We start from the raw sequence: 12,881 nt of genomic DNA, 5'->3' as shown, positions 1-12,881 counted from the left end.
CTGCAACTGGAAAGGTCACAGAAATACCTCACTAAAAGAATCACAGGCCTAAAGCAGATGCCCTATGCTGACCATCTAAAAAACTCCATCTATACTCTTTCGCATATCGCCTACTCAGAGGCGATCTCTGCTTAACATACAAGGCCATGTCAAACCCAGTGCTGTAGGACATGCTGCACTTAAATAAATCCCAATCACCTCAGAGCCACACGCTCCAGGGATCTAAACCTGGTCATCACAATGAACAAAACATGCTGGAGGGATAGGTTCCTGACCTCTCCCCATACTCTGGAATAGTCTGCCCATACATGTCAAGCTGAACGCCTCTTTGGCCCTCTTCAAAAGGAACCTTGACGACTGGATGGGAGATAGGAAATTCACCCCGGGGATCACGTCAGTCACCCTGCTAGACAGGGGACCAGGGAAGTAAATATTCTAGGAAGAAATAGCCAGGCAAATGTTATGGCTAGGCTTGTATAGGCCCTAGGGCCTATAGCCTAGTACCAACCTATGAACCTATACAAGTAGAACAGTTACTGGGAGGAGAGGACAGGATGGGCTAGCAAGAGTTTTTTGAGCAATACAACCCAAGCATAAGAAAGGTTTACTTGAATTCCTGAAAAAACAGGATAAACATATTGAAAGACAAAAGTGTGAAACACCAGAATTAGTGATACTAGTGTTGGAAGCAAGATCAGAGGGAAACAAGAATAACAGACAGATTAATAGATTTTATAGGGCTTTATTAAAATATAGAAGGAAAGAATTAAGCAAATACCGACATGGCAGAGGGTAACAAAGATAAAGATTACTGTAGAAACATTTGTAGTAGTATGTAAGGCCTCAAGAGTTGTTGTTGTTGTTGTGTCTTTCAGCTTATCCCGGTCAGGGGTCGCCACAGCAGAACTCCGGTCTGCTAATGTTTGGTAGTGGCTTTTTACGTGCAGAGTTACCAGCCCTGACGCACAACCTTCAAAGAAGGCACGCCCATTCATGCATGCCTCCACACGGAAGACGGTCAAGCTGAGAATCGAACAGGACGTCTTGCTGTGAGGCGACAACGCTACCGCAGCACCACTACTGTGGGTCTCATGTAAGGCCTCAAGAGTAATGACAAAAATCAAGGAAATTTTTATACTCCAGATAGATTGCAAAAATGTTCCCTGAAGTTAATCAACAGTGTTGGAGACGTGAAGAGGATCAGGAGGAGGACTGGAGGTACGTCTTTTGGTCATGTAACAAGGTAAGACAATTCAAAGGGAACTGCAAAACCTGATTCAAAGGATCTAAGGGATATGACTAGGAGGAAATAAACTTTTATTTAAGCTGGGTAGAGGATCTGCAGGTGCAACTTTGTACTGAAGTCTTGACAGTGTTAATGTTGACTGCTGCCAAAAAAAATGCCTAGCTAAGCTGTGACAAACAAGTCAAGAGCCAAAAGTAGAGGATGTGATTAAAACAACTGATGGAGAAGGAAACAATGAAATATAAAGTAAACTGATCACATAAAGCAAAATGGCTGAACTGGGAACAGGCTCGGCAAGTGCATCAACAGCAATATGTAGAGGGACACATGAATGAGAGGAAGGCGTGATTTTTGAAGGAAAGTCTGATGAAGGGGGGGGGGGGAGACTGTGAGGCTAAAGGCAGTGAAGGATGCAAAGTTTACCAGTGAAGAACGACTGTGTTTCAATGCATGACAGAAGTCAATGCGTGGACAAAACACTTTACATTGCCCTGGACTTAGGCTGAGTTCAACATATACAATGAGAAAAAGGTTAGAGATATTCTGTATAAAAATATTTGAAAATGGACTAACCATGAGTATAAGAATACAGTACCATGTATGAGAATTGCACAGTAATTGTGTATCAGGAAAAGTGTAAATAAAGTAGTAGGTCTGCTCTGGAAAAAAAGTCTATGCCCATTATTTATGGCAGCCACATGGCATACAGGGATAAAGCAATGACTCTAAACTAGTCAACCTGCACTCTGTCAGTGAATTGGGTGCTTCAGGAATTGACTGGGGGTATGGGGAAGCATGCCCAGAGTGAAGCCTCCATGTAGAAATCCCTGTTGCAGACACAGGATTACCAGAGGGATAATATTTTCAAGAGTGATAGGATATGGGTGGGCTGTCTCATAAAAGTGGGGGATATGCTCTCACATACATTCTCCGCAAATCATCCCAAGGGATGTAGGGGGCATATGCAGTGGAGAAGTGATAGGGACAGAAGTGCACTTTCCCAGATTTCCCAAGTAGCATAATGGTCTCACACCCACTGCTCACTACTTGCTCCTAGGAGGAAAGTACAGTTTTGTACCTACCATAAACGTAGATGTTCGAGTGTTCACACTGCTTCAGTCATCACACTTGGGTTATCCTGCCATCAGGCGGTCCCGCAGTCAGCCAGAGTTCCAAAGTCTTGGTCCGGCATCAGTTGCTGTCGCTTTTTCCCTGACGTCAGTGCACCAGGGGTATATAAGAGGCATCCTACGCCATTTTCTTCAGTTTTTCTTGCCCCAGATGTCAGGTGCCCCCAAGTAGGTGGGCAATACATATTGCTAATTAAACATGTAAAGGAAATAAAAGGAATACCTTCAGTTACAAGCAAATACACCACAAAGGTTGTACAAGATAGAAAGGTATAGAAAAGTTCAGCTAAGTCAGAGGGGATGGAGGGAGGGTAACCTGGACTGCAGCAGTGTGAACACTCAAACATCTACATTTATGGTAGGTACAAAACTGTACTATGTTCATCGTGTTACACTGCTGCCAGTCATCACACTTGGGTTGAATCCCAAAGCTAAGGATGGGCGGTGGAACTAAACAGGGTTTGGAGAAGCTAGTAGGCCCTGCAGAACTGCAGTGGCAAAGCCAGCTCTGGTTTTAGAGTATAGAGGTAAGTGATGGTGCTTGGTGAAGGTGTGCACTGAACTCCAAGTTGCAGCCTCCAAAATATCCTTGGTTGGTACTCCTCTGAGAAAGGCTGTTGATGTAGCTGTAGCCCTGGTGGAATGGGACCTAATGCTAGCAGGAACAGGTTTCCCATGATGTGTGTAGCAGAAATGGATACAATGTCCTATCCATTTAGAAATGGTCTGTTTTGAGATAGCTTTTCCTTGTGATCCTGCAGCATAGGATAAAAAGAGCTGGTCAGATTTTCTGAAAGCCTTAGTTTTATCCAAGTAGTAATGTAATTGCCTGTGAATGTCCAAAGAGTGCAGGAGCCTTTCTCCTTTGTTCTGAGGGTTTGGGAAAAAGGTGGGCAAATGAATGGTTTGGTTTAGGTCCACACTGGATACCACCTTTGGCATAAAGGAAGGGTTAGTTCGTAGAGCGACTCTGTCTTGATGAAAAATTATGAAAGGCTCCACTGCCATTAGGGCCTGTACCTCTGAGACTCTTCGTGCTGGAGTTATTGCTAGCAGCAGGGCAGTTTTCCATGATAGAAACTGTAAATCAGCTGTAAAAGCTGGTTCAAAGGGCGGCAGTGTAAGCTTTTCCAGAACAAAGTTGAGATCCCAAGTTGGTGTTGGTGCTCTACGGGGTGGTCTTATGTTCTTAGCCCCTCCGAGGTACTGTCTTAGCAGTGGATGTGAAAATATAGAAAGATCCGTGTTGTAGTGAGCTGAAATCGCTGAGGCATGGATCTTAATAGATGAAAAAGAAAGTCCTTTGTGCAACATCTCAGTTAAATATTGTAGAATCTGAGGAATATTTGGAACAAGGGGATTTTGGCCTTTAGCCACAAAATCTTTTCCATTTGTCTGAATAGGTTTTCTTGGTGCTGGGCCTCCTGGCCTCCAGAGATTGACATCCATAACAGCTTTACAGTGAAGTGTTGACTGGTTGCTTAGGTAATTTGACATGCAGCCAGATTTAAAGTCTTGAGCTGGCTGTGTAGAATCTGATTGTTTTGCTGAGTGAGTAGGTGAGGAATTTGAGGCAAAATCCATGGTGGGCCTTGAGCCATGTTCCTTAGTATTGGATACCAGTGCTGGCGTGGTCAGTCTGGAACAATGAGTATCATTTGTGGCCTCTCTAATCTGGCTTTCAGCAGCACCTTTGCTAGAAGAGGCAGTGGAGGAAAGGCATACACTGTTAATGTTTTCCAACTGAATGGGAGGGCGTCCACTTTACAAGCTAGTGGGTGGTATGTCCTTGTGCAAAATTTCCGAAGTTGGTAGTTTTGGGGGTTGGCAAACAGATCTATGTCTGGGCGCCCCCATTTTTGAGTTATCATTGCGAATATTTGTGGATCTAGTTTCCACTCGTGAGGATCCATGATGTTTCTGCTTAGATCGTCTGCCAATGTGTTTTTCTTTCCTAGCAGGAATTGTGTTTGTAGTTGAACTTGGTACGTCAGTGCTGCGTTCCACAAGGTCATTGCTTGCCTGCATAGGGGGTAGGAGTGTGTGCCCCCTTGCTTGTTTATGTACCACATTACTGTGGTGTTGTCTGTCTTTATTAGGAGTTGTCCTGGATGTAGGAGGTCCTTGAAAGCTGTTAAGGCATTTTGTACAGCTAGCATCTCTTTTTGATTGATATGCAGATGCCTTTGATCTGTAGACCATTTGCCCTGAATGCACTGTCCTGCCATGTGTGCTCCCCAGGCATAATCCAATGCATCTGTTGTTATAGTTTGCCTGGCTGTGGGTAAGATAAAAGGCTGACCCTTGTTGAGGTGACATGCCTGAGCCCACCACAGAAACTCCTACTGAAGGCAGGGAATGAGTGGTATTATTGTTTCCAAGCTGTGGCTGTGTTGAGTCCATACGCTTTTCAGGTACCATTGTAATTTCCTCATATGCAGTTTTGCAAATGGTATTTATAGTATACAAGATGCCATGAATCCCAAGGCCTGTAGAATTTTTCTTGCAGGGAGTTGGGTCTTTGTTGCCATCATTTTGAAGTATTGAGTCAGTTGTTCTTGCTTGTCTGGCATGAAATAAGCCATCTGTGCCATTGTATTTAAGCTGGCACCCAGGAATATTATGTCTTGTGAGGGCACTAGTTTTGATTTCTTTTTGTTTACTGTGTACCCTAGGCAACTTAATAGGTGTTTGACAAACATCAGATGCTTTAAAAGAATGTCCTTGCTTTCTGCTTGAATAAGGCAGTCGTCCAGGTATGGATATATTTGAATTCCTCTTTGTCTGCAGTATGCAATTACTGGTGCGAGGCATTTTGTGAAGACCCTGGGCGCAGTAGATAAGCCAAAGGGCCTGCTTGAATAAGGCAGTCGTCCAGTTATGGATATATTTGAATTCCTCTTTGTCTGCAGTATGCAATTACTGGTGCCAGGCATTTTGTGAAGACCCTGGGCGCAGTAGATAAGCCAAAGGGCAGTGCAGAGAATTGATAATGAGTTGAACCTGCAATAAATCGGAGGTATCTTCTGCAATTTTGTCTGATAGGGACATGCAGGTATGCCTCCTTGAGATCCAACGTTACTGGCCAAGGCTTCTTGCCCAGCATAGGAAGAAGTTGCTGCAGTGTTAGCATCTTGAATTTGGGTACTTGCAGATAAGTGTTTAGAATTCAGAGGTCCAGAATGGGTCTCCAGGCTTTGTCCTTTCTGGGGACTAGAAAGAGTCTTGAGTAAAATCCTTGTCCTTGCTCCTGTGTAGGTACCTGTTGACTGGCTCTCATGTCCATGAGAGCTGTAATTTGTTTTTGAGCCTCTGCCCATTGATTTGGTGGCAGGTTTGGCATTCCTTTTATCCTTGGTAAAGTGTGAAAGTGGAATCTGTATCCTTGTGAGACAATATTTAGGATCCATTTGTCTTTTGTAATGATGTGCCAGTTGTCTGCAAAAAGTGCTAATTATGCTCCCAAGGGAGCTGCCAAGAGAGATTTGCTTGGCAGTCTGAGGGTTAAGTCATTGTGTTTGTCTTCTGATAACTTGGGACCTGTCTTTGCCTCCTTTCTGGGTTGTGGTACCCAATTGTCGAGGCTTGTAAGGGCCTTGTGACTGACCTCTGCCCCATGGGCGTCTGTATTTGCCCCTCTGTGGTCTGTCAGAAGCTGGAAAGGACCAGTTTTTTGTTGGCCAATTTCTGCTGAAACGAGGGGGTTGAACCTGTAAAAAATCCTTGACCGTTTGCATATATTTTGCCTTATCCTGCATTTTCTTTAAAACCTCTTCTGCTTTTACACCAAATAAAACATCCTGGTGTAAAGGTGCATCCAATAACTTTGCTTTAACATGATCAGGTAGGGTTTATTCTTTTAACCAAGCATGCCTACGTATGACAGACCCAGTCACTGCTGCTCTACAGGAAGCCTCCAATGAATCAAATCCACATTGCAAAGTATGTTTTCCCACTTCTTCAGCTGCATGCAACAAATCTTGCATTTCCGTGAAATCAGGCTGCTCTGAATGTGTGATCATTTTTTGTTTTAATTGAGACATCAGGTATTGCTGATATTTCAGCATGTGAAACTGGCAATTTAAGGCCCTCATAGCTAGAGTAGCTGAGGTATATACTTTCTTTCCCCATCTGTCTAGTGCTCTGGAATCCCTTTCAGAGGGTACAGGATTTTTAGCAATAGAGGCCTTAACCCCTTTGGGACCCTGGGAAATGGTTTCTGGGTCAGCAACAGGACTTTTATATAGGAATTTGTGAGAGTCACGGACTCTGTAGTATCTGTCTGGTTTGGCTGGTGCAGGAGGTAGAGAGTCTGGGTTTAGGCTAGATTCTAAATAAACATCATTCACAATGTCTAACACGGGCGGGATAGCATGTGGTCTGTGCTGGGGTAGTAAAAGGAACTCTCGGAGCCTTTTCTTAGAATCAGAGTAATCCTGGCCTTCCCAGTGGAAATGTTCCCTCATGGTATGTAAAGTTTCCCTAAAAGAGTAGTCTTCTGGGGGAGATGCGGAGGGAATAGACTCTTCAGCATCAGAGTCTTCATAAGGGGGAAAAGAGTATTCCTGTTCCTCAGAAGAATCTGTGGAAATTGAGACCTGGTCAGAGGAAGCGTAATCCTCCTCCTGTCTTGGCCTTTTATCAGGAGGGGGATGGGGAGGGGAATTAAATCTTCAGCCATCTTAAGCATCTATTTCTTAGGCATGGGGCCTTGTACTGGAGACTGATGTACAGTCTTTTTTGCTTTTAAAGGAGTTTTCAGCTGTGCATAGGATTTAATGGTGAGTGTAGTCGGTCTGAAGACACCTTCTGCAACTGAAGGTGTTTCAACTGCACTGGAATCTCCTTCAGCCCTGGAGTTGGAAGGGGCTAAAGATGAAGGCTGTGGAGGCCTAGTAATCTTCGCTTGGGAATCGGAAGCCATCTGAAGTTCTAAATCAGCAGTCGTCAGGGGCTGCGTAGGCGCCTCACTGAAAACCGGAGAACCGGCGACTGGGCCAGCAGAGGTCTCGGAGTCTGGTTAGGGTCTCAGCTGTCTGTCCTTATCCTTGCGTTTTTTATGCATTCCGGTCATCGGTTGCTCCGACGGCATGGTATAATTAAATTTCCTACCAAAGTAATGTCGGGCGAAATCAAACCGACGTTTAATAGTTTGTTTATTAAACCTAGCACAAAACCGACAACTGTGACGTCGTGGTCTGGGCCTAGACAAGGAATACAATAAGAATGAAAGTCCTTATGAGGTATTTGCTTCCCACAAGAAATGCAATTGTTAACTTTTTCTGACATTGGACTGAGGCAAGAAAAGGTTCCCCAACGGGGTACTTAGCTTTACTGAAGACTTCGGTCTGAAATTCGATTTGAAAATCTCAGGAGTTGGCCGACCAGCACTTGCGAACTGCTTCTGCTTCAGGCACCACGCGGCAAGAAAGACTGAAGAAAATGGCATCGGATGCCTCTTATATACCCCTGGTGCACTGACGTCAGGGAAGAAGCGACAGCAACCGATGCCGGACCAAAACTTTGGAACTCTGGCTGACTACGGGATCGCCTGACAGCAGGATAACCCAAGTGTAATGACTGCAGCAGTGTAACACTATGAACATCAGGTAAAGCCCCTGGGCTCCAGCCTCTTGATGGGATGAACAGATCAATTTTGTGGGCAAAGGAGGGTTTGACTATAACTGTGACTTAAAAGAAGGGGAACAAGTTTGTGTCCCTGGAACCGTTATGTCATACATTATGATCTGTATGGATAAAGCCTTCTCTTGGACATGTAACTTTGTGAAAATGAATACTAACAAGTTTTTACTATTTATTAAACTGTGGTCCAACACCCTGACTCCATGGTACGGTGGGAGAGAGCCCTGACTATGATTCAGGTGACAGGGGTTTGATTAGCGGCTGTGGCACTGTAGAAACTGGGGTAGAGGGAGAGAAGTGAAGGTGGGTGGTCTGCTTGCTTCTCCTGGGGGGAGAGGAGGATTGTGGGAGATTGGAGAGTTGACAGGGAAGTGCAATTTCCAGTGTTTCAGTGGTAGAGGTGTGGGTGTTTGGTGGCACTCCCCTCCCTGGACGTCAGGGATGGCCAGCACAGTCAGCCCATTGGCCAACCCTTTTCCCTGAAAAAAAAAATGTACAAACCCTCAAATCACTCTGCTGGCTTTCTAAATGACTGCTCCTTCCCAGCCAAAAAGCACCCTGGTAAAGGGGAATAAATGAAACAGCTGACTGGGAGGAAGCTGATGATAGACAGTCTGGGGCTAATAAATGAATAAATAAAAAAATAAAAAGTTGGCCCCATGCAATAACTGACATTCCATGACAGTTGGCTGTGTTTTCTGTGTCTACATTATGATACATGTGACAAAAATGACAATAAGGATGCACACTGACTTTTATGATGAACGTTGTGCATTTTGTTGCTGGTTAGGTAATGCATTTGCTGTGTTTTGAGCCCAATGAGTTATTATTTTGCTTAATGGCTGACATAACATACAATTTAATTTTTAAAGTGCGATCAAGACAGAGTCTAAATTCTGCCATCACAACTAGATGTACAACAGAATATGGGATACTTTTATGTGTGCACTTCAGTCGGAGATTGGACTTGTCTGACACTGAAAAGTTTATACAGTAAAGGTTTTATTCACAATGCACATGTACAGAATAATATTACAGTTTGTGGAAGCACTGCATTATTTTTTTCATTTTGGTTTATGATTACATCTTACATTTTTATTGCATTGTGCTTACGCTTAAGAAGTTAAACAAGTTTGAACAGAGTTTTGAGTTGATTCCTGACTGATTCCCTAAAGACCCGGTTACAATGTTATTTGAAAGTCACATGTACAATAGAATACAATAGAACAGAAACCCCACAGAAAGCCTATAACAGCTAGGAAATGTGTGGCTGAAGCAGGCCCAGCCTGTTTGTTAGTACCAATGCTGTCTTTTTAAATTCCTCTTACAGTAGCCACTGCCATTTGTGTTAGTTTTATTTAACTAGAGAAGGCACGCTGGACATCAGCAAAGAAAGTTGGACACTGGTGACATTCACTGCTTGACAATCCTTATATTATATCTTGGAAACAATCAGTCCTTTTAATAAGGTCCACAGAAAATGACATGAGCAAAATACCCCCTTCCTCCTCCACTTCTTCCTTTTTAGAAGATGAACTCTAGCAGCGTCAGAGTGGCTTGCCTTATTGGCAAGACTATGATTAGGATAATAAATCCTCTCTGGCTTCTGTATTTAAATAGATTATGGCACTGGGTCAATCCTAAAGCACAAGGCAGTAGTTTAAACTGACCATTTCAGTTTCATAGCTGTTCTAAAAATTCTTTCCTTAATACTTTCTTCATGAAAAATTACCAGAATGTCACCAGTTACAGACAGCTTTATAACACGTTTGAAAAGGAATGAAGGATGGAAGAAAAAAAGGAGGAAAGACAGGAAGGATAGGTGGGAGGAAGTATGTCATGAAAGTTTAAAAAACAAATTACATCAACCATCAGATCCTAGCTACATAAATGCCATTAAGTCCCATTAAAGGGCTATGATGAATATTCTAGGAAATGTGACACCCCCTCCACATTCTAAAAAGGATATCCTTAGTATCTCATAACCTACTTAGCTCTATAGACAAAGTACCAAATCATGCCCTTCCCTTTTAGGACATCGATAGCCAGCTCTACTCTAAGACAAGACAGTGGATGAAGGTGTTCAGGTTACTAAAATTTTTGCCAGAACTGTCTGCCTGCAACAGAACAGCATGTTGAAATATGCTACTAACTAATCATGATCAGTAAATAGGTCCAGCTGTTCTGGGACACACAGCTGCTTAATATGGTGGCAGGAGAGAGGGATATGCTGCTGCAATGTCAATCTCTTGAAAATGTCATTGTTCAGCAGTTTAATGGATATAACAACATTGGCCATTAGCTGACTTGCATACAGCAGCACAACAGCTCAACTGGTGTAATGGTACATTGCTCTGACTATGGTGTACAGGGTCCTGGGTTCAAGACCTGGCAGGAGTGGTAATTGTGCTGCTCTTACTCATGCTTGCACCTGCACTAATATTAGTAGGGTGGGAGGTTGGCATAATGGTTAAGGTGCAAGGTTTGATTCTCACATGGGGTAATTGGCTAGGCTTAAAATGACCCACAAGGACAGTTAGCCTAGTAATAATCTTTGAACAAAAACCAGCGCAGGGAGATTGACTGGGAGACAAAGTTAAAAAGCAATACCTCTTCCAATCTCTGCAGAGCCATGCATGTTGAACCTTTCTTTCCCACCATACCATACCATACCATAATATCAGGACCATGTCCTCACTGGTATTGAAAGTATGGGACAGAATCTTAATGCTTGTGGAAGGTGAAGGAAGGACATTAAAACAAGTCTCAGTAATTTGGAGAGAGAAAAGAAAGAATTAAAGCAAAACTGATTTGTAAGGAGAATTCATCCTTTGATAGCTGAATGTTTAACATGCATTCATCAGCTGATTGAGAATGCTTGAAGAAACCCTGTATAGCTTTATTAAAAAAGGAAGTCCTGACATATGTCCCTATCAGTGTCCTGTATTTCTCATTCAATAACCAGAAGCATGACTTGAAACAGAAACTATGAACATTTTAGATTTAATTCCACAACTAGGAAATGTGAAAAGCTCTTACCCTAAAAACTGACTGTTCCGCAATTTCTGTTACACATGTCACTCCAGGAACTTCCTTAAAGAGCAAAATACAACATCAGTTAGGAAAACTAATTATGAATAAAACAATAACAACAAGAATCTGCATTTCACCAGGCTGCACCCAGCAAAAGTACAGCAAGTTATTCCTAATATAAACTAGACATTAGATGGAAAAATATATTTCTTCACCATGTTTTTCTGAAAGAAAATATTAGTGGGTTGCATACACAATTTTACAACTTTTACAACACAAATAATTAATTGTACTCAATATACATTTCTCAAAGTATAGTAAATCTCCAAGAATTAGGCCTAACTGGACTCCATGATACAGTCACAATCAAGGATCTATGATGAAATATTACCCTCCTTAACTTGATGTAAATTAAAATATCTAAAGCTGACAAAAACACATTAAGGCAACTATGAAACTTCTGATCTGTGGGTCCTTCCTCCACTATCTGTATATACTACATATGAGGTTGCACAAACTCTGAAAAAAGGGAACTCTTTAAAATAAAAATCAGACACTTACCTTTTTCCTTGTCCACTGAATAGTATCAGCTTGGAAACACAACCTCTGATAAACCAAACTCCAGTGTACAAATATATTGACAATATAAGCAGTGTTACTACATACTTACAAAACTTTAAGGATCAGCAAAAATTAGCATGGACAAATCACAGTGTTCTTGAAGGAATGGTGGAGTTAACAAAAGTGGCACTGATGTGTAAGTAAGAAATCCCCTCATCTTCTCAAGACTAAACACAATTGACATAAAAGGTATAAAAGAAAGTGTGTCAAAAGATACTGCCGGTAAGAAAAAAAAAGAACAAAAATGCCTACAGCTTCATTTTTTAAACCTCAACTTTATCTCTGAATTTGTGCCTAAAGCATGGAGAATAGCCCTAGAGAAGTCCCTGCACAAAGGTGGCCTCTTCACAAACTCTGGCACCTACAGGTCCCTCAGCTTCACCAGCCTTATATTTAAAGCCATAAAGCCATGGAGAGTTTGATAGCAATTCTCATTAATTTGAAAAATAGAAAACTTAAATTACCCTGACTTTGTGAAGGGTAGGTCTTGTCTCCTAAACCTGTTAGGTTTCTTTGAAAAACTTACCGAGGATACAGACAATGGCCACACTATGCACAGTGCCAACCACACTCTGGTCAAGGCCTTTGAGAGTATCACCCATGCTGTCATTATTGAAGAATTAGTCAAATTCAAGGTTAACCTATATGTTATTCATTAGACTGAAAAGTAGATGATCCCTAGTAGTGAAAGTTGCTGGAAACTTCTTGATGCAGAAAACCATAACTAGTGGATTTTCTTATTGTTCAGTGTTAGGCCCACTTCTCTTTGTAATTAATTTTCAGATGTACACACCATTGGTCCTGAGATGTGGTTATAGAAATCTCCTGATGACTGCAAGCTTGGCTACATTATTCATTCACCTGAGAATACCAATACTCTCTAAAAAAAAGACATGACCATGTGTACATCTGGTACATAGATAAAATAACCTCAGTATAAGGAATGCAGTGTATTACTATTTGAAAAATGTACCCAGTGTTATAAATGATATGTTCTCTTCAAATAGATTCAGTCATAAGTGATCTGGGTAGATATGTAGACAGTTCACTCACACTTCATTTCTCCACAGCAGTCAAAAAATCCTTCTTCTGTTCCAGTTCATGTCAAAAGGGATTATCTCTAGAGCCAAATATATCAGCATACTGCAGTACTACTCTATTAGACCTGTGACTGAATACCATGTCCAAGTCGGTATGTACAAATCTAA

At 42.1% G+C, this 12,881-nt stretch overlaps 1 protein-coding gene across 1 annotated transcript in view; it reads right to left on the bottom strand.

The window, feature by feature from the left end:
• Positions 1 to 12,881, bottom strand: part of LOC122815037 (gamma-secretase activating protein) — a 1,452,063-nt gene that overhangs the window by 791,819 nt on the left and 647,363 nt on the right. Inside the window, exon 10 of the mRNA XM_044087286.1 lies at positions 11,059 to 11,112. Coding sequence (XP_043943221.1) covers positions 11,059 to 11,112 — 54 coding nt within the window. The remainder of the gene's footprint in view (positions 1 to 11,058; positions 11,113 to 12,881) is intronic.

This window comes from Protopterus annectens, chromosome 11.part0, assembly GCF_019279795.1.
Source record: "Protopterus annectens isolate FY-2018-M chromosome 11.part0, PAN1.0, whole genome shotgun sequence".
Classification (NCBI taxonomy): Eukaryota; Metazoa; Chordata; order Ceratodontiformes; family Protopteridae; genus Protopterus; species Protopterus annectens.
This window is presented reverse-complemented; position numbering and strand designations above follow the sequence as displayed.